General features: G+C 39.3%; 1 protein-coding gene across 1 annotated transcript in view; it reads left to right on the top strand.

The window, feature by feature from the left end:
• The first annotated feature begins 4,310 nt into the window (after positions 1 to 4,310).
• Positions 4,311 to 25,481, top strand: part of cnpy1 (canopy FGF signaling regulator 1) — a 41,947-nt gene continuing 20,776 nt past the window's right edge. Inside the window, exons 1-3 of the mRNA XM_055151690.1 lie at positions 4,311 to 4,550; positions 7,957 to 8,059; positions 10,873 to 10,988. Of these exons, the coding sequence (XP_055007665.1) occupies positions 7,966 to 8,059; positions 10,873 to 10,988 (210 nt within the window). The 5' untranslated portion in view covers positions 4,311 to 4,550; positions 7,957 to 7,965. The remainder of the gene's footprint in view (positions 4,551 to 7,956; positions 8,060 to 10,872; positions 10,989 to 25,481) is intronic.

Consider the following 25,481-nt stretch of genomic DNA (forward strand, 5'->3'; position numbering starts at 1 on the left):
GGAGGAGGTAGAGAAGAGGAGGTAGAGAAGAGGAGGAGGTAGAGAATGAGGAGGTAGAGAAGAGGAGGAGGTAGAGAAGAGAGGAGGTAGAGAAGAGAGGAGGAGGTAGAGAAGAGGAGGTAGAGAAGAGGAGGAGGTAGAGAATGAGGAGGTAGAGAAGAGGAGGAGGTAGAGAATGAGGAGGTAGAGAAGAGGAGGAGGTAGAGAATGAGGAGGTAGAGAAGAGGAGGAGGTAGAGAATGAGGAGGTAGAGAATGAGGAGGTAGAGAATAGGAGGAGGTAGAGAAGAGGAGGAGGTAGAGAATGAGGAGGTAGAGAAGTATGTGGTGGGACTGTTGTGTTCTTGTGTCCTTCAAACCAGAGGACTCAGCAGCGTGGAGCCTCCTGCTGTGAGGGACCACGCTGCTCCTGGACTCCAGCCCGAACTGATGAAAAAAAAACACACAAAAAAAGTGTAAATTCACTGCACTGAGTTTGATTTACCAGTGACTATGGACAAAAAATAAATAAAAAGAAAAATACAAAATAAAAAAATACTAATAAAAAAGTGATGTCACCTGTTTCCACTAGAGGGAGGAAGAGATTAAATATTGTGTCATCTTCGCTTCACTTTTTTTTAATAAGTCAGAGCCAGAAAATGTTTCCCTGCGTCCACAACAAACATGCTTTTATTTAATAGTAATATAAAGTACATTGTGTAGCGTCCAGTCGACATGAAAAGGCCTGAACTGATGGTTAAATTAATTTTAATCTTTTTCTTGTCGTGTCATAAAACCAACGTAAGAGCTAAAAAAAGAACAAAATAACACAAATGACCTCATCATTTCACCGTATCACCGTCTCATTACGGTTTAACCTTTAACCGTATTTAATATTAATTCAATACAAATTACAAGAAGCTCAAATATCTTTAGGTTTTTATAAACTTTTCACCGTTGTTTTTGTTTTTCACCGTTAACTTTGCTGTGTGTGTTTTTATTTATTTGTTTATTTTTATTGTTTATTATTATTATTATTATTATTTATTTAATTATTTATTTTTTCTTTGCTGTGTTTACATTGCGTCTTTTCTATTTACCAAGCCAACGTTTTTACCAGAACTTCCGCTCACACAGGAAGTCACCAAAATAAAAGCGTAACCTTATTATTAAAATGCCATGTACCGTATGTTAATGTATATAAGAGCTAACTTGACTTTTACACACTGTAACAGTACTTTTACTTTATTTAATAGTAATATATAGTACAGTTTAAGAGTACTTTTAATTAATAGTAATATATAGTACAGTTTAAGAGTACTTTTAATTAATAGTAATATATAGTACCGTTTAAGAGTACTTTTAATTAATAGTAATATATAGTACAGTTTAAGAGTACTTTTAATTAATAGTAATATATAGTACAGTTTAAGAGTACTTTAATTATAGTAATATATAGTACAGTTTAAGAGTACTTTTAATAATAGTAATATATAGTACAGTTTAAGAGTACTTTTAATTAATAGTAATATATAGTACAGTTTAAGAGTACTTTTATTAATAGTAATATATAGTACAGTTTAAGAGTACTTTTAATTAATAGTAATATATAGTACAGTTTAAGAGTACTTTTAATTTAATAGTAATATATAGTACAGTTTTAGAGTACTTTTATTAATAGTAATATATAGTACAGTTTAAGAGTACTTTTAATTAATAGTAATATATAGTACAGTTTAAGAGTACTTTTAATTAATAGTAATATATAGTACAGTTTAAGAGTACTTTTAATTAATAGTAATATATAGTACAGTTTAAGAGTACTTTTAATTAATAGTAATATATAGTACAGTTTAAGAGTACTTTTAATTAATAGTAATATATAGTACAGTTTAAGAGTACTTTTAATTAATAGTAATATATAGAACAGTGTAAGAGTTTGGTTTTGGGGCTTTGTGTTGATTTAAATCTCTGAAAGTTTCTCTTTATCTTCTCACATTTTTCACGTTTTCACCAGATCACAGAGCTGTCATTATATTTGTGTTGGATTTGTCGTTTTATCTGTGTATTAGTTGTTTTCATGTCGGTGTATTAGTTTTTATCATGTCGATTCATGTCGGTGTATTAGTTTTTATCATGTCAATGTATTAGTTTTTATCATGTCGATGTATTAGTTGTTTTCATGTCGGTGTATTAGTTGTTTTCATGTCTGTATTAGTTGTTTTCATGTCTGTATTACTTGTTTTCATGTCGGTGTATTAGTTGTTTCATGTCGGTGTATTAGTTTTTATCATGTCAATGTATTAGTTTTTATCATGTCGATGTATTAGTTGTTTTCATGTCGGTGTATTAGTTGTTTTCATGTCGGTGTATTAGTTGTTTTCATGTCTGTATTAGTTGTTTTCATGTCTGTATTACTTGTTTTCATGTCGGTGTATTAGTTGTTTTCATGTCGATGTGTTAGTTGTTATCATATCTATGTCGGTGAAGGTGTCAGAGTTGAACCCGTGGATCTGGTTGTACCTGGATCGCCTCAGCTGAGCCATGCGGACGAAGCTGATTGGTCCGTGCGCTCCGGGACGTGCTGTGATTGGTCCACGATGCCGCGTCAAGTTCCAAACGATCACTTCCTTTTGTGCGCCCATTGACCCTTCAAAGTAAAATAACCTGACGTCCAATTAGACTATATTCACAGCTTTTTTGTCCAGACTGTATATTGCTAATTAGTAGTAAATTATTATTTTTAATTTACATATTTAACAGGAGAATTTTCCCTTGGAAATAAATAAAAGTAAAAGTCTGATTCTGTAGTACTGTGGGACACATTTACATCAGTGTCCAGTGTATTTGTAGCAGAGACAGACTCGAGGTCGATACAGCGAGTCATTTAGATGAGCACTTTTACCACAGGTTTGACAGATTCACTGTAGCTTTAACAAGACTGGGAATGTGAATTTTAGGTCTTAATCACAGTGTTATATACAAAGTTATTGAGGTTAAAGTGGTAGAATTACTTGAATTTGCAGTAAAAAAAAATGCTGTGGTCATTTGGGCCAATTTCACACGGGCCTTGAGGATTTACAAAATGATAGTTTGGACACCCCTGGCCTAAATGAAGTGTAATTTTTAATAGAAAAAAAGAATAATGTCATAGGCCATGTAGAAATAAAAATGTTACTGTATTACATTTCTAACCTCATGTCATGTCTCTAGCTCTTACTGTGCATTGTTTATGTTGCTCTTTTATAAATGTGCAAAGGGAATCCAAATCATTATTTATATATCTATATATTTAAAAAAATAAAAATAAAAATGTACTCCTCACGTTCCACAGCGTTCGGTCTCTCTCTCATCCAGCTCGACTCGGCCTGGGAGCCTGATAGTTCTGTGCAGTATCTTTGCTGTTCCTGTTCTGCACTTTTCTGGACTGTTGAGATGTTCTGTTGTTTTTCCTGGTATCTGCTGTAGCCTCTTCCAGTTTGGGAGTTACAGCCCTGAGTGTCCGAACACCACAGATACCACTGATGCCTTCACCTTCCAGACCCTCTCCAGCTCCTCCTTGAGCTCCTGGTATTTCTCTAGTTTCTCGTGTTCCTTTTTCCTGATATTTCCATCTCTTGGTGTTGTGATGTTCCACCACCACGGCTCTGCTCTGTTTCTTCTCCACCTCCACTATGTCTGGTTGGTCCATCTCCATCCTGTCAGTCTGTATCTGGAAGTCCCACAGGATCTTGGCTCGGTCGTTCTCCACAACCTTTGGAGGTGTTTCCCACCTTGACCCTGGAGTCTCCAGCCCGAACTCTGCACAGATGTTTCTCTACACTATACAGATATTTATTTATTTATTATTTATGTTATGTTATTTATGTTATGTTATGTTGTTATGTTATGTTATTTTATTTATTTTATGTTATGTTATGTTATGTTATTATTATTATTTTTTTTGTTATTTTATTTTGTTATTTTATGTTATTTTACTTTATGTTATTTTATGTTATTTTATTTTATGTTATTTTATTTTTTTCTTATTTTATTTTGTTATTTTATTTTGTTATGTTATTTTATTTTATGTTATGTTATTTTACTTTATGTTATTTTATTTTTTCTTATTTTATTTTGTTATGTTATTTTATGTTATGTTATTTTTATTTTATGTTATTTAATTTTTTTCTTATTTTATTTTTTCTTAGTTTATTTAGTTATTTTATTTTGTGTTATGTTATGTTATTTTTTTTTTTTTTTTTTTTTATTTCTAATTTGTAATAAGTAAAACAAAACACACGTTGTCTTATTTTGAAAAGCCCACCGGAAACGCGTTTGTTTACATTTTGTCGTCAGTCGCTTCTGTTCCTGGTGTAACCTGAGAGTCCGAGTGGGTTGAAAAAGTCGAGTCCCGTTTCCGCAAAAGTCTTCAATTACACTTTTTTTTTTTAATTTCGTGTCGTTTTATCGCAGTTTGTCGGCTCGTTTTGCGTTAGCTTTAGCATTAGCACACACATAAACACACACAGAGACACACGTAAACACACTGACACACACCTGCTGCTGCTGCTGCTGCGGACAGAGACACAGGTAACACGGATCAGTGGGAAAACTACGGGAAAAAACACATCTGCTTAATCCAAATTGAGCCAAAACATAAAAATACATCGCTTTGTTTTGATATTAATCCTTTCTGTACCAGTAATAATAAAATGTAATAATAAAATAATTAACTCTGCAGGTAAGTGACATTATACTAATCTTCTTTAGTCTTATTTACACGTGGACAGTGTTGGGAAGTTTACTTTTAAAATGTAATCCCCTACAGATTACAGATTACACACCTCAAAATGTAGTTTGTAACGGAATCCATTAAATTATTTGAAGTGAGTAATGTAATCTGATTACTTTGGATTACTTGATATGCTGTAGAGAAGCAAAGACGAGGAAATTGTAACATAAGATTTTTTTTTTCTGCTAAAAGAAAATGAAAAGCCCAGACTTTACTGAACCAAATTAAAAATATTATTGATAGAAGACGAGACATGTCCACGCAGCAGGATTTAATCCTGTTAAATCCTGTTTGAGACATAGTTTAGAGCTGGTTTAGATCTGGTTTAGTCCTGGTTTTAGTCCTGGTTTAGACCTGGTTTAGACCTGGTTTAGACCTGGTTTAGTCCTGGTTTTAGTCCTGGTTTAGACCTGGTTTAGACCTGGTTTAGTCCTGGTTTAGTCCTGGTTTAGACCTAGTTTAGACCTAGTTTAGTCCTGGTTTAGTCCTGGTTTAGACCTAGTTTAGTCCTGGTTTAGACCTAGTTTAGTCCTGGTTTAGTCCTGATTTCACTCCTGGTTTAGTCTTAGTTTTAGACCTGGTTTTAGTCCTGGTTTTAGTCCTAGTTTAGACCTGGTTTAGCCCAAAATGTGAAAACAGGAAAATACTGCCATGTAATCCATTTATTTCAACAAAGTAATGTAGTAGTATTAGTAGTAGTAGTTGTTGTAGTAGTTTAGTAGTAGTAGTCGTAGTAGTAGTAATAGTAGTAGTAGTAATAGTAATAGTAGCAGTAGCAGTAGCAGTAGTAGTAGTAGTAGTAGGTGGCAGTAGCTCAGTTGGTAGAGCATTCGCCCACTGACCTGAAGGTTGGCGGTTTGATTCCAGCTCCCACAGATGAATGCTGTCGTTGTGTCCTTGGGCAAGACACTTAACCCACTTTGCCCACAGTGTCTGTGTACACTGGTGTGTGAATGGGTGAGCGGTTCCTTGTTGTAAAGCGCTTTGAGTGCCTTGAAGGTGGAAAAGCACTATAGAAAAATGTGACCATTTACCATTTAGTTTTAATAGTAGTAGTAGTGTAGTAGTAGTAGTAGCAGTAGTAGTGTTGTAGTAGTAGCAGTATTAGTAGTAGTAGTAGTAGTAGTAGTAGTAGTAGTTGTTGTAGTAGTAGTGTTGTAGTAGTAGTAGCAGTAGTAGTAGTTGTAGTTGTAGTAGGAGTAGTAGTAGTAGTAGTAGTAGTAGTTGTAGTTGTAGTTGTAGTAGTAGTAGTAGTAGTATTTGTAGTAGTTGTAGTGTTGGTGGGAAAGTTGAGTTCAGGTCCACCTGTTGACGTTTTGTTAAAGTCGCTCTGAGTAAAACATTATTTAAAGTTTCTGTTTGTTGAAGTGTTGCGGTTGGTGAAGTTTATTTACACTCAAACATCTGAATTCTGGACTTTTTAAGATCATTTAAAAGACATTTAAATGACAAAATCAGATGAACGGGAACATTATCAGACAGAATATTTATCTGTTTATGTTTCAGTAGTTTTATAAAAGTCTGAGAACAGCTGCTTTTGGAGATTTAGAAATATTTTTTTTGTTATGATCCTGATCTTGTGATAAAGACTCACTGATCCGGCCTTTTCTGATACTGATACCGATACTTTTTTGATACCTGATACCGATACCGTACGTTCATCTACACCACAGGGGGGCGCCAGTCGCAAAAAAAACCAAAAAACAAACTGTCGTTGTGTCCTTAGGCAAGACACTTCACCCACATTGCCTTGTATGAATATGAAAGTGGTGTGTGTGAGTGTTGGTGGTGGTGGTGGGGGGGGGGGTTAATGGCGCAGATTGGCAGCCGCGCTTCTGTCTGTCTGTCCCAGGGCAGCTGTGGCTACAATAGCAGTTTATCATCACCAGGTACAGAGTGAATGAATAATGCTGAAGAATGATCCGTAAAGCGTCTTTGTGACACACGTCTGTGAAAAATGCTGTATAAATAAAGATGGTTTAGTCCTGGTTTAGTCCTAGTTTAGTCCTGGTGTAATCTCCGTTTACTCCTGCTTTAGTTTTGATTTAATCCTAGTTTAGTCTTGGTTTAGTCCTGGTTTGATTCTAGTGTAGTCCAGATTTAGTCCTACTTTAGTCCTGGTTTAGTCCCAGTTCGGTCCTGCTTTAGACATTTTTTAGTCCTGTTTTAGTCCTGGTTTAGTTCTAATCTAGTTCTGGTTTAGGCTTGGTTTACTCTTGGTTTAGTCCTAATATAGTTCCTGTTTAGTCCTGGTTTAGTTCTGGTTTAGTCTTGGTTTAGTCCTGGTTTAGTTCTTTTTTAGTCCTGGTTTAGTCTTGGTTTAGTCCTGGTCTAGTCCTAGTTTAGTTTTGGTTTAGTCTTGGTTTAGTCCTGGTTTACACCCAGTTTAGTTCTAATCTAGTTCTGGTTTAGTCCTGTTTCAGTCCTGGTTTAGACCTTGTTTAGTCCTTGTCTAGGCTTGGTTTACTCTTGGTTTAGTCCTAGTATAGTTCCTGGTTAGTCCTGGTTTAGTTCTGGTTTAGTCCTGGTTTAGTCCTGGTTTTGTTCTGGTTTAGTCCCGGTTTAGTTCTGGTTTAGTCCTGGGTTTAGTCCTTGTCTAGGCTTGGTTTACTCTTGGTTTAGTCCTAGTATAGTTCCTGGTTAGTCCTGGTTTAGTTCTGGTTTAGTCCTGGTTTAGTTCTGGTTTAGTCCTGGTTTAGTCCTGGTTTTGTTCTGGTTTAGTCCCGGTTTAGTTCTGGTTTAGTCCTGGTTTAGTCCTGTCTTAGTCCTGGTTTACTTCTGGTTTAGTCCTGGTTTTGTTCTGGTTTAGTCCTGGTTTAGTCCTGGTTTAGTCCTGTCTTAGTCCTGGTTTAGTTCTGGTTTAGTCCTGGTTTAGTCCTGTCTTAGTCCTGGTTTAGTCCTGTCTGGTTTAGTCCTGGTTTAGTCCTGGTTTAGTTCTGGTTTAGTCCTGGTTTAGTTCTGGTTTAGTCCTGGTTTAGTCCTGTCTTAGTCCTGGTTTAGTCCTGTCTTAGTCCTGGTTTAGTCCTGGTTTAGTCCTGGTTTAGTCCTGCAGTTAAATCTTGTACAGTAACGCTGCAGTGAAATGCACTTTTACCGTTAAACCAGCGCAATTCACAAACTCTAGATTCACAGAGACTCACAATTCTCTCGTCTTTTTCTCTGTCTTTTTTTCTGTCTTTCTCTGTCGTCTCCGTCGGACTTCAGGTCTCACAGATGGCGTCCTGGGCGTTCCGTGTGTTCGTGCTGCTTCTGTCCGTCCTCCTCGGCAGCTGCGGAGCCAAGAGAGACGCTGTGGTCTACTGCTCCGGTGAGTCCAGGCCCCGGCGCCGAACAAAAACCAAAAACACGGCGGAAAAAAAAACTATCTCACTTTAGTTTAACGTAAAATAACAAAGAACAGTTAGACTTCAGTTAAACGTCGGGTGCAGGTTTATGTTTTGATAAATAAACACCGGTTTCAAATAAATCAAACTGATCAGCCTCAACTTCACTGAAAAAGTTAATATATAAGTCAGAAGAAACACCCAAACCATGAAAAAAAGTGCAGATTATAGACCTGGTTTAGTCTTGGTTTAGTGCTAGTTTAGTACTTGTTTAGTACTCGTTTAGTACTCGTTTAGTCTTGGTTTAGTCCTAGTTTAGTACTCGTTTAGTCTTGGTTTATTCCTGGTTTAGTCTTCGTTTAGTCTTGGTTTAGTCCTGGTTTAGTCTTGGTTTAGTCCTAGTTTAGTCCTAGTTTAGTACTCGTTTAGTACTCGTTTAGTCTTGGTTTAGTCCTAGTTTAGTCCTGGTTTAGTCCTAGTTTAGTACTCGTTTAGTACTCGTTTAGTCTTGGTTTAGTCCTAGTTTAGTCCTGGTTTAGTCCTAGTTTAGTCTTGGTTTAGTCTTGGTTTAGTCTTGGTGTAGTCCTGGTGTAATCCTGGTGTAGTCTTGATTTAGTTCTGGTTTAGTCTTGGTTTAGTCTCGGTGTAGTCCTGGTCTAGTTCTGGTTTAGTCTTGGTTTAGTCTTGGTTTAGGACTGGTTTAGTCTTGGTTTAGGACTGGTTTAGTCCTGGTTTAGTCCTAGTTTAGTCTTGGTCTAGTTCTTGTCTAGTCCTGGTTTAGTCCTGGTTTAGTCCTAGTTTGGTCCTGGTTTAATCCTGGTTTAGTCCTAGTTTAGTCTTGGTTTAGTCCTAGTTTAGTCCTCGTTTAGTCTTGGTTCAGTTTTGGTGTAGTCTTGGTGTAGTACTGGTTTAGTCCTGGTTTAGTCTTGGTTTAGTCTTTGTGTAGTCCTGGTTCAGTCCTGATTTAGTCCTAATTTAGTCCTGCTGTAGTCTTAGTGTAGTTGTGGTTCAGTCCTGATTTAGTCCTAATTTAGTCTTGTTTTAGTCTTAATACAAGTCACAGGAAACACCCAAACCATGACAAAAGTGCCACTTATAGTCCAAAAAATACGGTAATCTCCTGCCACAAATTGCCGCCTGGTCTCAAATAAAAGCCTGGTCTCAAATAAAAGCCTGGTCTCAAATAAAAGCCTGGTCTGTTAAGTGACTGAAACAAATAAACGGCCCGGATATATATATTTTTTTTTAGTTTTAGTTTTTGTTTAATGAGGATAGTTTCAGTAACGACAGAGAAACGAACCATGAACCAGGTCAACAAATCTGCAGAGTCACAGAAGCCAAAAAGTTGTGTTTGTGATGTAACTTGAGCTCGACTGTGCGTAAAAATAAAACGAGTACTTCTTTTTTTAATGTCGTTAACCGGTGTGAGCGCGATGTTGTGTAGTGTCAGGTGTCACGTCAAAATAAACCCTCCCGAACACGGACAAAGAGAAAGAGTTCCCCGTGTGCAGCTCTGAGCGGCTTTTGTTCAGACAAAACCTGCGACAGAGACAAGATCACGACAGCTCCTTCAAAATAAGAGTTTAGGATTAAAAAGGCCTGGTTTAGTCCTAGTTTAGTCCTGGTTTAGTTCTGGTTTAGCCCTGGTTTAGCCCTAGTTTAATTCTAATTTAGTCCTTGTTTAGTCCTGATTTAGTCTTGGCTTAGTCTTGGTTTAGTCCTGGTTTAGTCCTAGTTTAGTCTTGGTTTAGTTCTTGTTTAGTCATAGTTTAGTCCCAATTTAGTCCTGGTTTACTTCTAGTTTAGTCTTGGGTTTGTCTTGGTTTAGGCCTAGTTTAGTCCTAATTTAGTCCTAGTTTAGTCCTGGTTTAGTTCTAGTTTAGTCCTGATTTAGTCCTAGTTTAGTCCTGGTTTAGACATAGTTTAGTCCTGGTGTAGTCCTGGTTTAGTCCTGATTTAGTCCTAGTTTAGTCCCGGTTTAGTCTCGGCTTAGTCCTGGTTTAGTCCCTGGTTTAGTCTCAGTTTAGTTCTCATTTAGTCCTAGTTTAGTCCTGGTTTAGTCTTGATTTAGTCCATGTTTTGTCCTAGTTTAGTCCTGGTTTAGTCCTAGTTTATTTCTGGTTTAGACCTGGTTTAGTCCTGGTTTAGTCCTAGTTTAGACCTAGTTTAGTCCTGGTTTAGTCCTAGTTTATTTCTGGTTTAGACCTTGTTTAGTTCTAATTTAGTCCTGGTTTACACCTGGTTTAGTCTCAGTTTAGTTCTCATTTAGTCATAGTTTAGTCCTGGTTTAGTCCTAGATTTGTCCTGGTGTAGTTGGGATCCAGTCTTGCTTTAGGCCTAGATTTTATCCTGGTTTAGTCCTAGTTTAGTCCTAGTTTAGGCCTGGTTTAGTCTTGGTTTAGTCTGTTTTTTGTTCTAGTTTAGTCCTAGTTTAGTCCTGGTTTAGTCTTGGTTTAGTCCTGGTTTAGTCCTAATTTAGTCTCAGTTTAGTCATAGTTTAGTCCTGGTTTAGTCTCGGTTTAGTACTGGTTTAGTACTGGTTTAGTTATAGTTTAGTCCTGGTTTAGTCTCGGTTTAGTACTGGTTTAGTCCTGGTTTAGTTATAGTTTAGTCCTGGTTTAGTCTCGGTTTAGTACTGGCTTAGTTCTAGTTTAGTCCTGGTTTAGTCTCCGTGAAAATAGAAAAGTTTTAATGCTACACTGCGAAACATTTGACGCTCCCTCCACCAGAAAAGTGACACAGTGGGGCTTTAAATCCTTATCGTATTTCATTTTCGTGTTGTGTTTCGTGTTTCCAGCCTGCAGCGCCATGGTGGAGGAGATGATCTTCTCCATCGGCCAGATCGACCCCAAGAAAACCGTCAACGTGGGCGGATTCAGGCTCAGTCCGGACGGCACCATCCGGGACAAGAAGGTAACCGTGGAAACCCCTGATCTGACGGGGGCGGAGCTAACGGGAGGCACTGCTCTGTCTGAACACGCACTTTCACCTGAGCGTCGGATACTGAAAGTTTTTATAAATCGAATATCGGTTCCAGGATATCGGTTCAGTCAGTATCGAATTTTGTTTATAAATTGGAGTAAAAAGGTTTGGGAGCTTTATTCGTACCTGAACTGGTTTAGACCTGGTTTAGTCCTGGTTTAGTCCTTTTTCAGTCCAGGTTTTGTCCTTGTTTAGTTCTACTTTAGTCCTGATTCACTCCTGGTTTGGTCCTTTTTCAGTCCTATTCGAGTCCTGGTTCAGTCCTGGTTTAGTTCTTCTTCAGCCCCGGTTTAGACCCGTTTCAGTCCTGGTTTAATCCTGGTTCAGTCCTGGTTTAGACCTGTTTCAGTCCTGGTTTAGTCCTGGTTCAGTCCTGGTTTAGACCCATTTCAGTGCTGGTTTAGTCCTGGTTTAGTCCTGGTTTAGTTCTGGTTTAGCCCTGGTTTAGTCCTGGTTTAGTCCTGGTTTAGTCCTCCTTCAGCCACGGTTTAGACCTGATTCAGTCCTGTCCTAGTCCTGGTTCAGTCGTACTTTAGTCCTAGTTTAGTCCTGGTTTGGTTTGGCTTTAGTCCTGCTTCAGTCTTCATTCTGACCTTGTTCAGTTCTGTTTTAGTCCTGCTTTAATCCTGGTTTAGTTTTGGTTTTGTCTTGGATTAGTCCTGGTTTGGTTCTTGTTTAGCCCTGGTTTAATTCTGGTTTAGTTCTGGTTTATTCCTTGTTTAGTCTTGGTTCAGTTCTGTTTTAGTCCTGATTTAGACCTGCTTTAGTCCTGGTTTAGTCCTTGTTTTAGACCTGGCTTAGTCCTGGTTTAGTCTTGGCTTAGTCTTGGTTTAGTCCTAATTTAGTCCTGGTTTATTCCTGGTTTAGTCCTAGTTTATTTTTGGTTTAGTCTTGGTTTAGTCCTAATTTAGTCCTGGTTTAGTCCTGGTTTAGTCCTAGTTTATTTTTGGTTTAGTCTTGGTTTAGTTCTAATTTAGTACTGGTTTAGTCTTGGTTTGGTCCTTGTTTAGTCCTGTTTTACTCCCATTTCAGTCCTGTTCTAGTTCTAGTTCAGACTTGCTTCAGACCTGTTTTTAGTCCTTGTTCAGACCTGCTTTAGACCTGCTTCAGTCCTGGTTTAGTTCTGGTTTTAGACCTGGCATAGTCCTGGTTTAGTCTTGGCTTAGTCTTGGTGTAGTCCTAGTTTAGTTCTGGTTTAGTCTTGGTTTAGTTCTAATTTAGTACTGGTTTTAGACCTGGCTTAGTCCTGATTTGGTCTTGGCTTAGTCCTGGTTTAATCCTGTTCTAGTTCTAGTTCAGACCTGCTTCAGACCTGTTTTAGTCCTAATTTAGACCTGCTTTAGTCCTGCTTTAGTCCTGTTTCAGTCCTCGTTTAAGCCCCGATTTTGTTCTCGTTCAGTCCTGTTTTAGTCCTGTTTTAGTCCTGGTTTAGTCCTATTTCAGTCCTGCTTCAGTCCTGGTTTAGTCCTTGTTCAGACCTGCTTTAGACCTGTTTTAGTCCTGGTTTAGTCCTTTTTTAGACCTGCTTCAAACCTTCTTTAGACCTGCTTTAGACCTGTTTCAGTCCTGTTTCAGTCCTGGTTTAGTCCTGGTTTAGTCCTGGTTTAGACCTGCTTCAAACCTGCTTTAGACCTGCTTTAGACCTGTTTCAGTCTTGGTTTAGTCCTGGTTTAGACCTGCTTCAAACCTGCTTTAGACCTGCTTTAGACCTGTTTCAGTCTTGGTTTAGTAATGGTTTAGTCCTTGTTCAGACCTGTTTCAGTCCTGGTTTAGTCCTTGTTCAGACCTGTTTCAGTCCTGGTTTAGTCCTTGTTTAGACCTGTTTCAGTCCTGGTTTAGTCCTGGTTTAGTCCTGGTTTAGTCCTGGTTTAGTCCTTGTTTAGACCTGCTTCAAACCTGCTTTAGACCTGTTTCAGTCCTGGTTTAGTCTTTATTTAGTCCCGGTTTAGTCCTTGTTCAGACCTGTTTCAGTCCTGGTTTAGTCCTGGTTTAGTCCTTGTTCAGACCTGTTTCAGTCCTGGTTTAGTCCTGATTTAGTCCCGGTTTAGTCCTTGTTCAGACCTGTTTCAGTCCTGGTTTAGTCCTGGTTTAGTCCTGGTTTAGTCCTTGTTCAGACCTGTTTCAGTCCTGTTTCAGTCCTGGTTTAGTCCTGGTTTAGTCCTGGTTTAGTCCTTGTTTAGTCCTTGTTCAGAACTGTTTCAGTCCTGTTTCAATCCTGGTTTAGTCCTGGTTTAGTCCCAGAGGAAGCCCAAACCTTGATCCCTTGGCCCCGCGCGCTCTTTCCTTTCTTCCCCCCTGACCTCGCTCCTTTGGCTCGTCTCGCGGTGTCGTCCTCAACGCCGCATCTCCGCGCTGGATTTGCCGGTTTTAAGTCGCTGCTCTTTGCCCCCCCCTTGCGCTGTCACACTTCCCCCCCCCCCAAAAAAAAGAGGACACAAAAGTCGCCCTAAACCTGTACGCGTCCTGACAAAGCCCCGCAGTGCAGCTTTAAAGACATTGAACTTTTGGAGGAGCGGCGCTGATCTCGTAGCGACCGGGGGGAAGTCATGCATTGAGAATGAGCGGGCGATAAAAAAAAAAAAAAAAAAGCCCAGTGACAGGATGACGGGTTCCATCACGTGAGACGTCGCGGTTTCTCCGACGCGAATACTTTGGTGTTTCCAGGCGACGCCGACGCAGACGACGACTCAGCAAATCCTCAGAGTCGGCGCGGACGCCATTTTGAGGACCTGGGTTTTTTTATTTAATTGTTGTTGTTTTATTATCGGGGGAAAAAACAAGGTGAAGCAGGAGAGTTTAGGAATGTGGTTTGGTTTTGGAGTCCTGGTTCAGTCCTGGTTTAGTACTGGTTGAGACCTAGTTTAGTCTTGGTTTAGTCTTGGTTTTGTCCTGGTTTAATCCTGGTTTAGTTTTGGCTTAGTCTTGGTTTAGTCCTGGTTTAGTCCTGTTTTAGTCTTGGTTTAGTCCTAATTTAGTCCTGGTTTAGACCTGGTTTAGTCCTGGTTTAGTCTTGGTTTAGTCCTAATTTAATCCTGGTTTAATCCTGGTTTAGTCTTGGATTAGTCCTGGTTTAGTCCTAGCTCAGTCCAAGTTTAGTCCTGGTTTAGTCTTGGTTTAGTTCTGGTTTAGTCTTGGATTAGTCCTGGTTTAGTTCTGGTTTAGTCCTAATTTAGTCCTGGTTTAGTCTTGGTTTAGTCCTGGATTAGTCTTGGTTTAGTCCTGGTTTAGTCCTAGCTCAGTCCAAGTTTAGTCCTGGTTTAGTCTTGGTTTAGTTCTGGTTTAGTCTTGGATTAGTCCTGGTTTAGTTCTGGTTTAGTCCTAATTTAGTCCTGGTTTAGTCCTAATTTAGTCCTGGTTTAGTCCTAATTTAGTCTTGGTTTAGTCCTGGTTTAGTCCTAGCTCAGTCCAAGTTTAGTCCTGGTTTAGTCTTGGTTTAGTTCTGGTTTAGTCTTGGATTGGTCCTGGTTTAGTTCTGGTTTAGTCCTAATTTAGTCCTGGTTTAGTCCTAATTTAGTCCTGGTTTAGTCCTGGTTTAGTCTTGGTTTAGTCCTGGTTTAGTGCTGGTTTAGTCCTGGTTTAGTCCTAATTTAGTCCTGGTTTAGTCCTAATTTAGTCTTGGTTTAGTCCTGGTTTAGTCCTAGCTCAGTCCAAGTTTAGTCCTGGTTTAGTCTTGGTTTAGTTCTGGTTTAGTCTTGGATTGGTCCTGGTTTAGTTCTGGTTTAGTCCTAATTTAGTCCTGGTTTAGTCCTAATTTAGTCCTGGTTTAGTCCTGGTTTAGTCTTGGTTTAGTCCTGGTTTAGTGCTGGTTTAGTCCTGGTTTAGTCCTAATTTTGTCCTGGTTTAGTCTTGGTTTAGTCCTGCTTTAGTCCTGGTTTAGTTCTAGGTTAGTCCTGGTTTAGTCTTGACTTAGTCCTGGTTTAGTCCAAACTTAGTCCTGGTTTAACCCTGGTTTAGTCATAGTTTATTTTTGGTTTAGTGTTGGTTTAATCCTGGTTTAGTTCTAATTTAGTCCTGATTTAGTCTTGGTTTAGTCCTGGTTTAGACCAAATTTAGTCCTAATTTAGTCCTGGTTTGATCTTGGTTTAGTCCTGATTTAGTCCTGGTTTAGACCTGGTTTTTATTATTGTCAGAAAAAGGTGCAGTAGAGTTTAGTAATACAGTTTTGTTTTACAGTAAAACATCACAGAACAAAGGGAAAATTGTTATTAATAAAAAAACGTTGTAATATTTTAATAATTTTAATTAATGACTTGTTTTATTGAACATTATTTTGAAAGGTTTTACACAGGCACTTGTCTAAATACCTTTTAATCACAACCATATTTATGTATTTTTTTGTACTTGTTTCTGGTTCAGTTCAAATTATAGATTTACCTGCGAGATAAACACTTTGTCATTTCGTTTTTTTGAGATTATGAGATATTTAAGATTTGATTTTGTACAGTTGTTGTTGTTTTGCATTTAAGGAGGTTTTAAAACACACACACACATTTATTTTTTTCTATTAATGCAGGTGTGTGTGTTTTTTTTTTTCTTTCTTGTACTGAAATTGGTTTTGTTGTTACATAATCACGACAACTCGATAGAACGAAATCACTGAATATGTGACGTTTTAATTCAAATATCTAAATTTTACTGTTTTCTATATCACCGTTCAGTTTAGTCCTGGTCCAGTCCTAGATTAGACCTGGTTTAGTCTTGGTTTAGTCCTGGTTTAGTCTTGGTCTAAATATGGTTTGTTTTTGTTTGTTTTTTTAACATATATATCATTTTATTTTATTTATTTATTTATAATAATATATATAATATAATAATTTCCCACTTTTAATTTTTCATTATTGTTCTTAGTTTTTATTTCAAAATTAAGAAAAATATAACCTGAATCTGAATCAGAATTTATTTGTCATTTCAGTAAAAAAAAAAAAAGTAAAAAATATTGTTAGTAAAAAATAAAAAATAAATACATGAAAAAATAAAAAATAAAAATAAAATATAATAATAATAATAATAATAATAATAATAATAATAATAATAATAATAATAATAATAATAATAATGAGGTTTTAAAACACACACACAAAAAATAAAAATAAAAAACACACACATGCACATACACATTTTTTTTTTTATTAATGTAGTTTTTTTTTTTTGTTTTTTTTCTGAATGTTTTGCTTAAAAAATATATATTTAAATATAAAATAGTAAAATGATGATGAGCATTATTGTCTGTGGCCCTGTCCTGATCCGGTGTCTTCTTCCGGACAAAAGCTCTGAGTGAAAGGCCCCCCCCCCCCCCCCCCCTCCCTCCTTTACCCCCCCTCATCCCCCCCTCCTCCTCTTTACACCCCCCCCCCCCCTTCATTCTCCACCCCCCCGGTTTGATTGACAGCTCCATTCAGGCCCTTGCTCTGCGTCGCCGTCGCTTTAATTCGGGCCTGATTCGGGCGAGCCTCCTCCCTCTTTGTCCTGAGTATCCGCCGCTGTCACTCCGTCACATTCACGCCATTATCGGTTATTAATTAGATTTAATGAAGTGGGCGGGGCTTCGGTACGACCTTTTTTTTTTTTTTTTTTTTTTTTTACCGGCCGGTGCTGCCTCCTGACAGCGCGCGGCGTCTCCGACCGAAAATTGTTTTTTTTGTTGTTGTTACGTAATCACGGCGAGTCGACAGAAAGAGACGAGAGTGACGTTTAATGTTTGTGTTTTTAATTCAGATATAGAAATGTAAATGTGTTCAGAATCACCGTTCACTTTAGTCCTGGTTTAGTCCCGATTCAGTCTTGATTCAGTCCTGGTTTAGTTTTGGTTTAGTCCTGGTTTAGTCCTGGTTTAGTCCTGGTTCAGTTCTGGTTCAGTTCTGGTTTAGTCCTGGTTCAGTCCTGGTTCAGTCCTGGTTCAGTTCTGGTTCAGTCCTGGTTTAGTCCTGGTTTAATTCTGGTTTAGTTCTTCTTTAAACCTGGTTCAGTCTTGGTTTAGTCCTGCTTTAGTCCTAGTTTAGTCCTGGTTTAATTCTGGTTTAGTTCTTCTTTAAACCTGGTTCAGTCTTGGTTTAGTCCTGCTTTAGTCCTAGTTTAGTCCTGGTTTAGTTCTGGTTTAGTTCTTCTTTAAACCTGGTTCAGTCTTGGTTTAGTCCTGCTTTAGTCCTAGTTTAGTCCTGGTTTAGTCCTGATTCAGTCTTGATTCAGTCCTGTTTCAGTCTTGGTTTAGTCCTGGTTTAGTCCTGGTTCAGTCCTGGTTCAGTCCTGGTTTAGTTCTGATTTAGTCCTGGTTTAGTTCTTCTTTAAACCTGGTTCAGTCTTGGTTTAGTCCTCCTTTAGTCCTAGTTTAGTCCTGGTTTATTTATTTATTTATTCATTTATTGAGACAGGGACAGCACACAATTTTTGCATTAACCTTAACAGGAGAGATGCTTGTACATCAGGGTTTAGTCCTGGTTTAGTTCTGGTTGAGTCCTGGTTTAGTCCTGGTTTAGAACAGAGTTTTTCAGGCTGTTTTATATTTTATAATAAACCAGTCGACTCTTAGTGTAGAGTGTTAGGGGATCGGGCTGGTATCATTCAGACGTTACCGATACGATACATATCTCGATACAGTGAGGTTTTGATTCGATACGATATATTTCAAATCACTTCAATACAGTTCAATAAAAAATAAAGGCTAAATCATGTCTGTGACACTAAAAGTCTTTGTTAAACCACGTCTTGTGCAAAGTTCATATGAAATACAAACATTTAAATCCTCAAAACAGTGAAAATGTCAAATGTGTCGCATAAACAAGTTTCCTTCCCCCAAACAAACAACAAAACTGTCGCTCTGTGACAAAATAATGTGGTAAAATATACTAAGAAATAATCTTGGTGATATATCGACACGCCCACGATATTGATACTGTATCATCACATTAAACGATACGATATGTCGATATTTTGATCTTTTTGCACAGCCCTGGTAGGGGAGCTACAGTATCAGCGACAGCAGCTCCTCCCACACTGCCCCCGACAGACTGTGACACACTGAACTCTCCATCCTCTTTATGAACAATAAAACTGTGTGATATTACAAATGTCTCAACAGACGTTTTCTGACTAAAACGTATGAGAGAGTCTGAGAAAAAGATCACAGGTGCACAGTGTTGGGAAGTTTACTTTTAAAATGTATTCCCCTACAGATTACAGATTACACACCCCAAAATGTAGTTTGTAATGGAATCCATGAAGTTACTTAAAGTGAGTAACGTAATCTGAATACTTTGGATTACTTGATATTGTTGTGCTTTTTAAAACTACATGAATGTACCAGCCACATCCTGAAAATTCATGTTTGTTTTCTTCAAATTTTCTGTTGAGCCCAGGTCTCCATGAATAAGCAACTGTTTGCTGTAGAGAAGCAAAGACCAGGAAATCTTAACATAAGATGTTTTTGTTTTGTCTGCTAAAACACAATAAAAAGCCCAGTCTTTACTTAAGCATATAAAAAAATATTATGGATAGAGAAATGATTTCTACATGAGATCATTGCTGCCGTAAATTATGTTCACTCTGCTGTTAGGTGTCACATTTTTTAGTCCTGGTTTAGTCCTAGTTTAGTCCTGGTCTTAGTCCAAAATGTGAAAACAGGAAAATACTGCCGTGTAATCCATTTATTTCAACCAAGTAACTGTAATCCAATTACCACTCACTGAAACAGTAACTGTAACTGAATACAGTTACTCATAATTTGTACTCTGATTACTCCAGTACATGTAATCTGTTACTCCCCAACACTGCAGGTGCATATCGGCGAGTTTCAGCTGACGTCATTGTTATTAAAAGCCTGCGTTGCTGCTGGGAAATATTTTGGTCGGAGGCAAGAAACACAGTAGCGTCAAACACAGTGCGTAACCTCGCGTATTTATCCCTGATAATGGTAAATTCCTGCTGCATTATCAGATGCACAAATAGAAGCACAGAAGAAGGAAAATGTCTTTTTCGTATTCTGAGTGAAAAGAACCACTAACGGTGAATTAAACGACTTTCAAACATTCACAGAGCAAACGTAGAAGATCCTAACAAACCGTGGACTCAACAAGTTCAACAACACATCGAGACTCTTGGAGGTTTTCATCTTTTCTGCTGTGAATGGCCCAGGAGTTTCCACCAAGTCATTGTGGATATCGCCGAAGTGAATATTTGTCCAGGTAGTTGGAGATTCTGACCAGAAATTTGGTTTTGTCCACCTTTTGTCGGGGTTGAAAAGGGTGATTTGTCGTCCGTCGATGCTTATGACTAATTTCTGGTCAAATGGTCTTGGGTCCTCTGCCGTTAGAGTGGATAAATAACCAGGATCAATACTCTTTACGTGCTTTCTCGCTCCGTCCATCATGTCGAATTAGTGTTTCTTGCCGCCGACCAAAATAATTCCCAGCATGCAACGCGCGCTTTTGTCAACAACAACAATGAAACTTGCCTATACGAGCACTAGGGTTATAACTTTTTGAACTTTTTTTTCCAAAATCAAAGTCCTGCATCACGATTGGATGAACTTTTTGATATAATTGAAGAAACCAAACTCCATTTTCAACACTCTTTTAAAAAAGTCCCCCCGAAACAAAAAAATATCCATCCATCCATTCATTTTCGTCCGCTTATCCGGGGCCGGGTCGCGGGGGGAGCAGCCTAAGCAGGGACTCCCAGACTTCCTTCACCCCAGACACGTCCTCCAGCTTCTCCGGGGGGACCCCGAGGCGTTCCCAGGCCAGCCGAGAGACATAGTCCCTCCAGCGTGTCCTGGGTCTTCCCCGGGGCCTCCTCCCGGCGGGACATGCCCGGAACACCTCCCGAGGGAGGCGCCCAGGAGGCATCCGGAACAGATGCCCGAGCCACCTCAACTGGCTCCTCTCAACGTGGAGGAGCAGCGGCTCTACTCCGAGCTCCTCCCGTGTGACTGAGCTCCTCACCCTATCTCTAAGGGAGCGCCCAGCCACCCTGCGGAGGAAACTCATTTTGAGCGCTTGTATCCGCGATCTCGTCCTTTCGGTCACTACCCAGAGCTCATGACCATAAAAATATGTGATATGAAATGTGAAACTGTGTTAAGTTCTCACAAGGACCATTACAAGTCAGTGTGACTGAAAATGGATCAATAATAAGTTGTAATAATATACTGGAGTTTCACTTTCTATAGAGGCTTTGCACCGTCACGTGACCCCTGTAGCAACGGTACCTGCGCTGCCATGACACCGGGAACACTATGTCATTGACTTCAGCAGCATCGGAGAAACATGGGCAGGTTTTGTTGTGTATTTGCTTGTTCTAGACGCTCTGAAAGGGATAAAATGATTCGTTTCTTCACTGTTCCTCTGGAAATGACTCATCAGGATCAAACAAGGGAATTATCGAAAAAAAGACGCAGATTATAGCTAGAGAACATAAACCACGAAGAGATTTCCTATGGTACCATCAAGACACCTGAAGTTTCATCAAGGTATTTGCTATTTAAATTATTTCATAGCTTATTTAATGAAAGAAGCATATTTACTGAACTAAATTTTCATTAATTTATCCAGGAAAACCCGCACTAGTTTACGATTCAACGAACCCACACTGGGCTCCTGTGATCAATATGACGCATGAGTCGAAGAGTCTGTGAGACGAACCTCGACATAGTTGTGGATAAACAATACAATAAAGAAAACATGGGTCCTACGACGAGTGACATGTTTATATGTGCGTTGGAAGATACAGTTTCTACTGCCACTCACACTGCAAATGTTTTCTTTTTACATTTTAGTTCAGTAAATGTGCTTTTCTCATTAAATAAACTATGAAACAATTTAAATAGCAAATACCTTGATGAAAGTGACGTGAGAGTGTCTTGATGGGACCATTGGAAATCTCTTCGCGGTTTATGTTCTCTAGACATAATTCCCGTCTTTTTTTGATAATTCCCTTGTTTGATCCTGATGAGTCATTTCCAGAGGAACAGTGAAGAAACAAATTGTTTTATCCCTTTCAGAGCGTCTAGACCAGAGGTGTTCACACTTTTTCATCATGTGAGCTACTTACAAAATGACCAAGTCAAAATGATCTACCTAATACAAAGCCAAACAAACTGCACTGAAACACTCTGTGCCCCTTTTTTTGACCCTCACCCACAGTTTGAGAACCTCTTCTTTAAGAGAACTTCCTCTGGCACTTTACACAAAACTGTGAAAAAAGTGAAGGAAGATTTTTAAACCTGTTTTTTAAAGTTCCAAACTGGAGTTGCATTCTTTTCTGGTTTTGCAGTGATATTTAAAAGCCTCTGCACCTTTACCAAACCAAACGCACATCGTGACAAACACAGATACATTTGTGCACTTTTGTTAGACAAACTTCAGCCAAATGTGGCAGTAGGTCTGTTCTGTAGATCTGCTCTATGCTGTAGACCTTCACGTTTGGTCTTGCTCTTCTAATCAGCCGCACTGTGGGAGGGGCTTGTGTTCGCTGTACGCAGGAAGGAGCGAGAGCGTGAAAAGGCGAGGGGCGGCGTGCTGACGTGAGGCAGATGGACAGGTAGGATGTTTAGGAAGTTGAACCTGCCCTGTGATGCAGCTGGTACACGAGGGCACACGCTGTCGCAGACGAGCCGTGCATAGGGAGCGTGTGTGTTTGTGATGCGCCGTAGAGTCTCTGCGGGTTTCAAATGAGCGCACAGGCTGCACTGAGACGCCCACACGCTCCTGCACCCGCTACAAGTTTATCACCAACAGCAGCAGCCGTAATGAAATATGATCACACTTGTTGAGTGTCAGACCTCGAGTGAGAGACAAGACCGAGTCCAAACGTGAGTCTGAGACGAGACACGACGATCTACCCACACGACCTTGGTGATCGACTGGTAGATCGAGATCGACGTATTGAGCACCCCTGGTCTAGAACAACCAAATACACAACAAAACCTGCCCATGTTTCTCTGATGCTGCTGAAGTCAATGACATAGTGTTGCCCGGTGTCATGGCGGCGTAGGTACCGTTGCTATAGGGGTCACGTGACGGTGCAAAGCCTCTATTCTTACTTTCACTTTATAAACCATTCGATTCATCGTCGCTAACCAACACTGACAATCATCATTTTTGGACTTTTAGTGCCTATTTTATATGATCTTTACCCTGATAATGAGTTTTGTTCCTGTGTGATTAAAGAGAAAAATGCCTTTGGTTATTTTATGATTGAACAGATATGAACCTTCTAACAGTTTGTAGAATGTAACACATTTTGGGGTTGCCAAAAACAAATGAACAAATGAGGGATTAGAAAATATATAAATGTAAATTTGATTTGACATCCTTAAAATATATAAATACACACATGCAAATACTGCACTGAGAAACTCTGGCATCATCACGGTCGATCACGTTGTACTTTACCATGAAATATTCAAAAGGTAAATTCACAAATGTTGAATCTGGTATTTTCAGTTATTGACTTAACTATATTACAGCATAATTTTTGGATTTTAACAATTTAAATTTTAGCTGTCCTCATCTGTATTCATTAATATTTAACTATAGAACAGTGTGATCTGTGATGTGATCTGAAATCCAGAAACTGACTCTTGTGAGCTTTAAATCATGTTCTAATGTTGTTCCCTCCACAAAAACACACCTGGAGTTGTGTTTTGTTTCATTCAGTAACTCTTTATTATTAGTCTGTCTACATCTCCAAAGCTCTAAACTGCTCTGTTCCACCTTGTGATGTCATAAAGAAGTAGTTCTCAAGTTAACAGCTCATTTTAATTTTAGCTCAGGAGATATTGTCAGTTCCAGGGCTGAAATGATCCAAATGATTCTCGTGAAGGTGTGTGGAGTTTAAAAACACAGTGGAGCACTTTCTGTGTTCACACATGACGAGTTTTCAGTCTGAGAGAAGAACTCAGCCTAAAGTTTGTGTGTTAAAGGTCCGTGTAGCATTTGAAAAACAATCAAATGGGAAAACAGTTTGTCATTTCATTATTATTTTTTTTTTTCCAGTTTTAGTGTCAAACAAAAAACATTTCACCCTCTCTTTTCCATATTTATTTTATTTATATTTTATTCTCTCTGGTTTATTTGCCCCAGAAGTTCTGCTGCTCTAGTCAGTCTGGCGCCCCCTAGTGTCTCCGCTCAATTTCATTTCTCTCCAGAGACTAGGTCAGGGATCAGAACACACTAGACCAGGGGTGGGCAAACTTTTTGACTCGTGGGCAACAAACGGTTCTAAAATTTGATGAAAGGGCCGGACCAGGAACAGATGGATGGAGTTTTCTGGTAATCCACCTCATAAGAGAAAAAAATAACACAGGATACGTAGAAAAAATATCCCATAATTGAAAATCATTACAAAGCTTTACAACTAACTTCGCGAAAACCCTGGAAGTGCGAGTTCGGACACCAGCCAATCAGCGAAGAGTCAAACATTCTGTGTTGGCAACGATTCCCTAGATTGAGGGTTTAAAGCCGGAACAAAGACAATGTTTGGTGAATTTTATCAAGGGGAAAGACGTTATTGTCCTTCGTCCTACGGGATTTGGTGCATTACATACATCATGACCAAACAGCAGCGATTGGTTAAATTTAAAAACGTACTCACCTACCGTTGAGAGAACGAATCCTAATGCTGCGAGGTCACACGGTTTCCACGAAGTGAAACCGACTCATGAATCAGGCTACTGCTGCTCAGCGTCGTGTGTGAACTCAGTGTCACCTGAACAAATGAAAGTTCATCGCTGCTTCCTGTTTCTCGTCATGGATCAACAATGACGACGCGAAAGTAAATGCGTCACTATAAAAGACGACGACATGTTTGTGCACAAAACTGCAACGATTTTTTTCAGGTGAATCCTTCCAGCAGCAGAACTTCCACGGCAAATAAATCAGAGAGAATAAAATATCTAAATTCAAATCGGCACAGAGACTGTTTTTTGATTGGTGTTATTTGAAATAAACTTTAAATTAAATATTGGAAATAAATCCGTGTGTCATTTGTTCATTTGTTTTCCAATATAAAACCCAAAATTAGAAAACGAAGAAAAAACAACGATTTCGTCTCCAAAACCAAAATAACAGGTAATGATTCGTTTTTTCAGTTTTCGATTTTGTGTTTTTAAATGAAAAATGGAAAAAACGGATAATGGACTGAACCAGGACTAAACCACGACTAAACCAGGACTGAACCAGGACTAAACCAGCACTGAAACGACTGAAACAGGAAACCAGGACTGAACCAGGACTAAACCAGGACTGAACCAGGACTAAACCAGGACTGAACCAGCACTGAAACAGGACTGAAACAGGACTAAACCATTTTCAGTTCTGATCTGGTCCCAGTCTCAGTCCTGATCTCAGTGGCGGCCTGGTCCCGGTCTCAATCACGGTCTGGTCCAGGTCTGGTCCCGGTCTCAGTCCGGGTCTGGTCCCGGTCTCAATCCGGGTCTGGTCCCAGTCTGGTTCCGGTCTCAATCACAGTCTGGTCATGATCTGGTCCTAGTCTCAGTCCTGCTCTCAATTACAGTCTGGTCCTGGTCTGGTCCTGGCCTCAGTCCTGGTCTAGTCCTGGCCTGGACACGGTCTGGTCCTGGTCTGGTCCTAGTCTCAGTCCTGCTCTCAATTACAGTCTGGTCCTGGACCTGGTTCAGTCCTGGTTCAGTCTGTTATCTGTTTTTTAAATTTTTCATTTAAACACAAAATCAAAAACTGAAAAAACGAATCATTATCAGTTTTTTCATTTTGGTTTTGGACAAATAATAGTTATATAATAATAATTGTGTTTTTTTGTTTTTTTTTCTTTTTCTTATTTTTGGTTTTATTTTGAAAAACAAATGACCGAACGACACACGGATTTGAAATCGAATCGAAATCTGTTTTTTTTCCCCGCATTTTTTTGTTTTTCGCTCTTAAACCCGGTGTGAATGAAACAAAACAAAACAAAACAAAAACACAACTCCGGGTTTGTTTGCGACGAGAAAACTCCTTTATAAAATCGAGAAAAACGTCGTCGCTCGGGCCCTTTGAACGGCGTCACCACAGCCTGCGTCCTGGTTGTGTTTTTGGTAATTGCTCGGTAATTACCAAACGAATATTAATCAGCTCGTGTTCCCCGGCGAGGAGGAGGAGGAGGACGAGGAGGACGAAGAGGAGGAGGAGGCAGATGGCGGATTGCTCTGCGAGTTTTGTGTTTGGGAGCTTGCCCCGGAAGCAACACCAAAGGAGACAATGGACGCTCAGGGAATAAATCTACATTGTTGGGAAAATCCGTGCCGCTGTAGCCCCCCCCCCGGACACCCCCGCGGATCAGGGCTTTCAGAGCGGACACTTCCTCTTTGATCGCTGGAGAGTGGAGCGGAGAATGCACCGCGACGCAGGGGTCACAAAGCTGTCCACACACTGCACTTGGCTTCACTCGGGACATCCCAGAATACTTCACTTC

The sequence above is a fragment of the Boleophthalmus pectinirostris genome, unplaced genomic scaffold (genome assembly GCF_026225935.1).
Source record: "Boleophthalmus pectinirostris isolate CB_2022bp ecotype Guang Dong unplaced genomic scaffold, ASM2622593v1 HiC_scaffold_16, whole genome shotgun sequence".
NCBI lineage: Eukaryota > Metazoa > Chordata > Actinopteri > Gobiiformes > Gobiidae > Boleophthalmus > Boleophthalmus pectinirostris.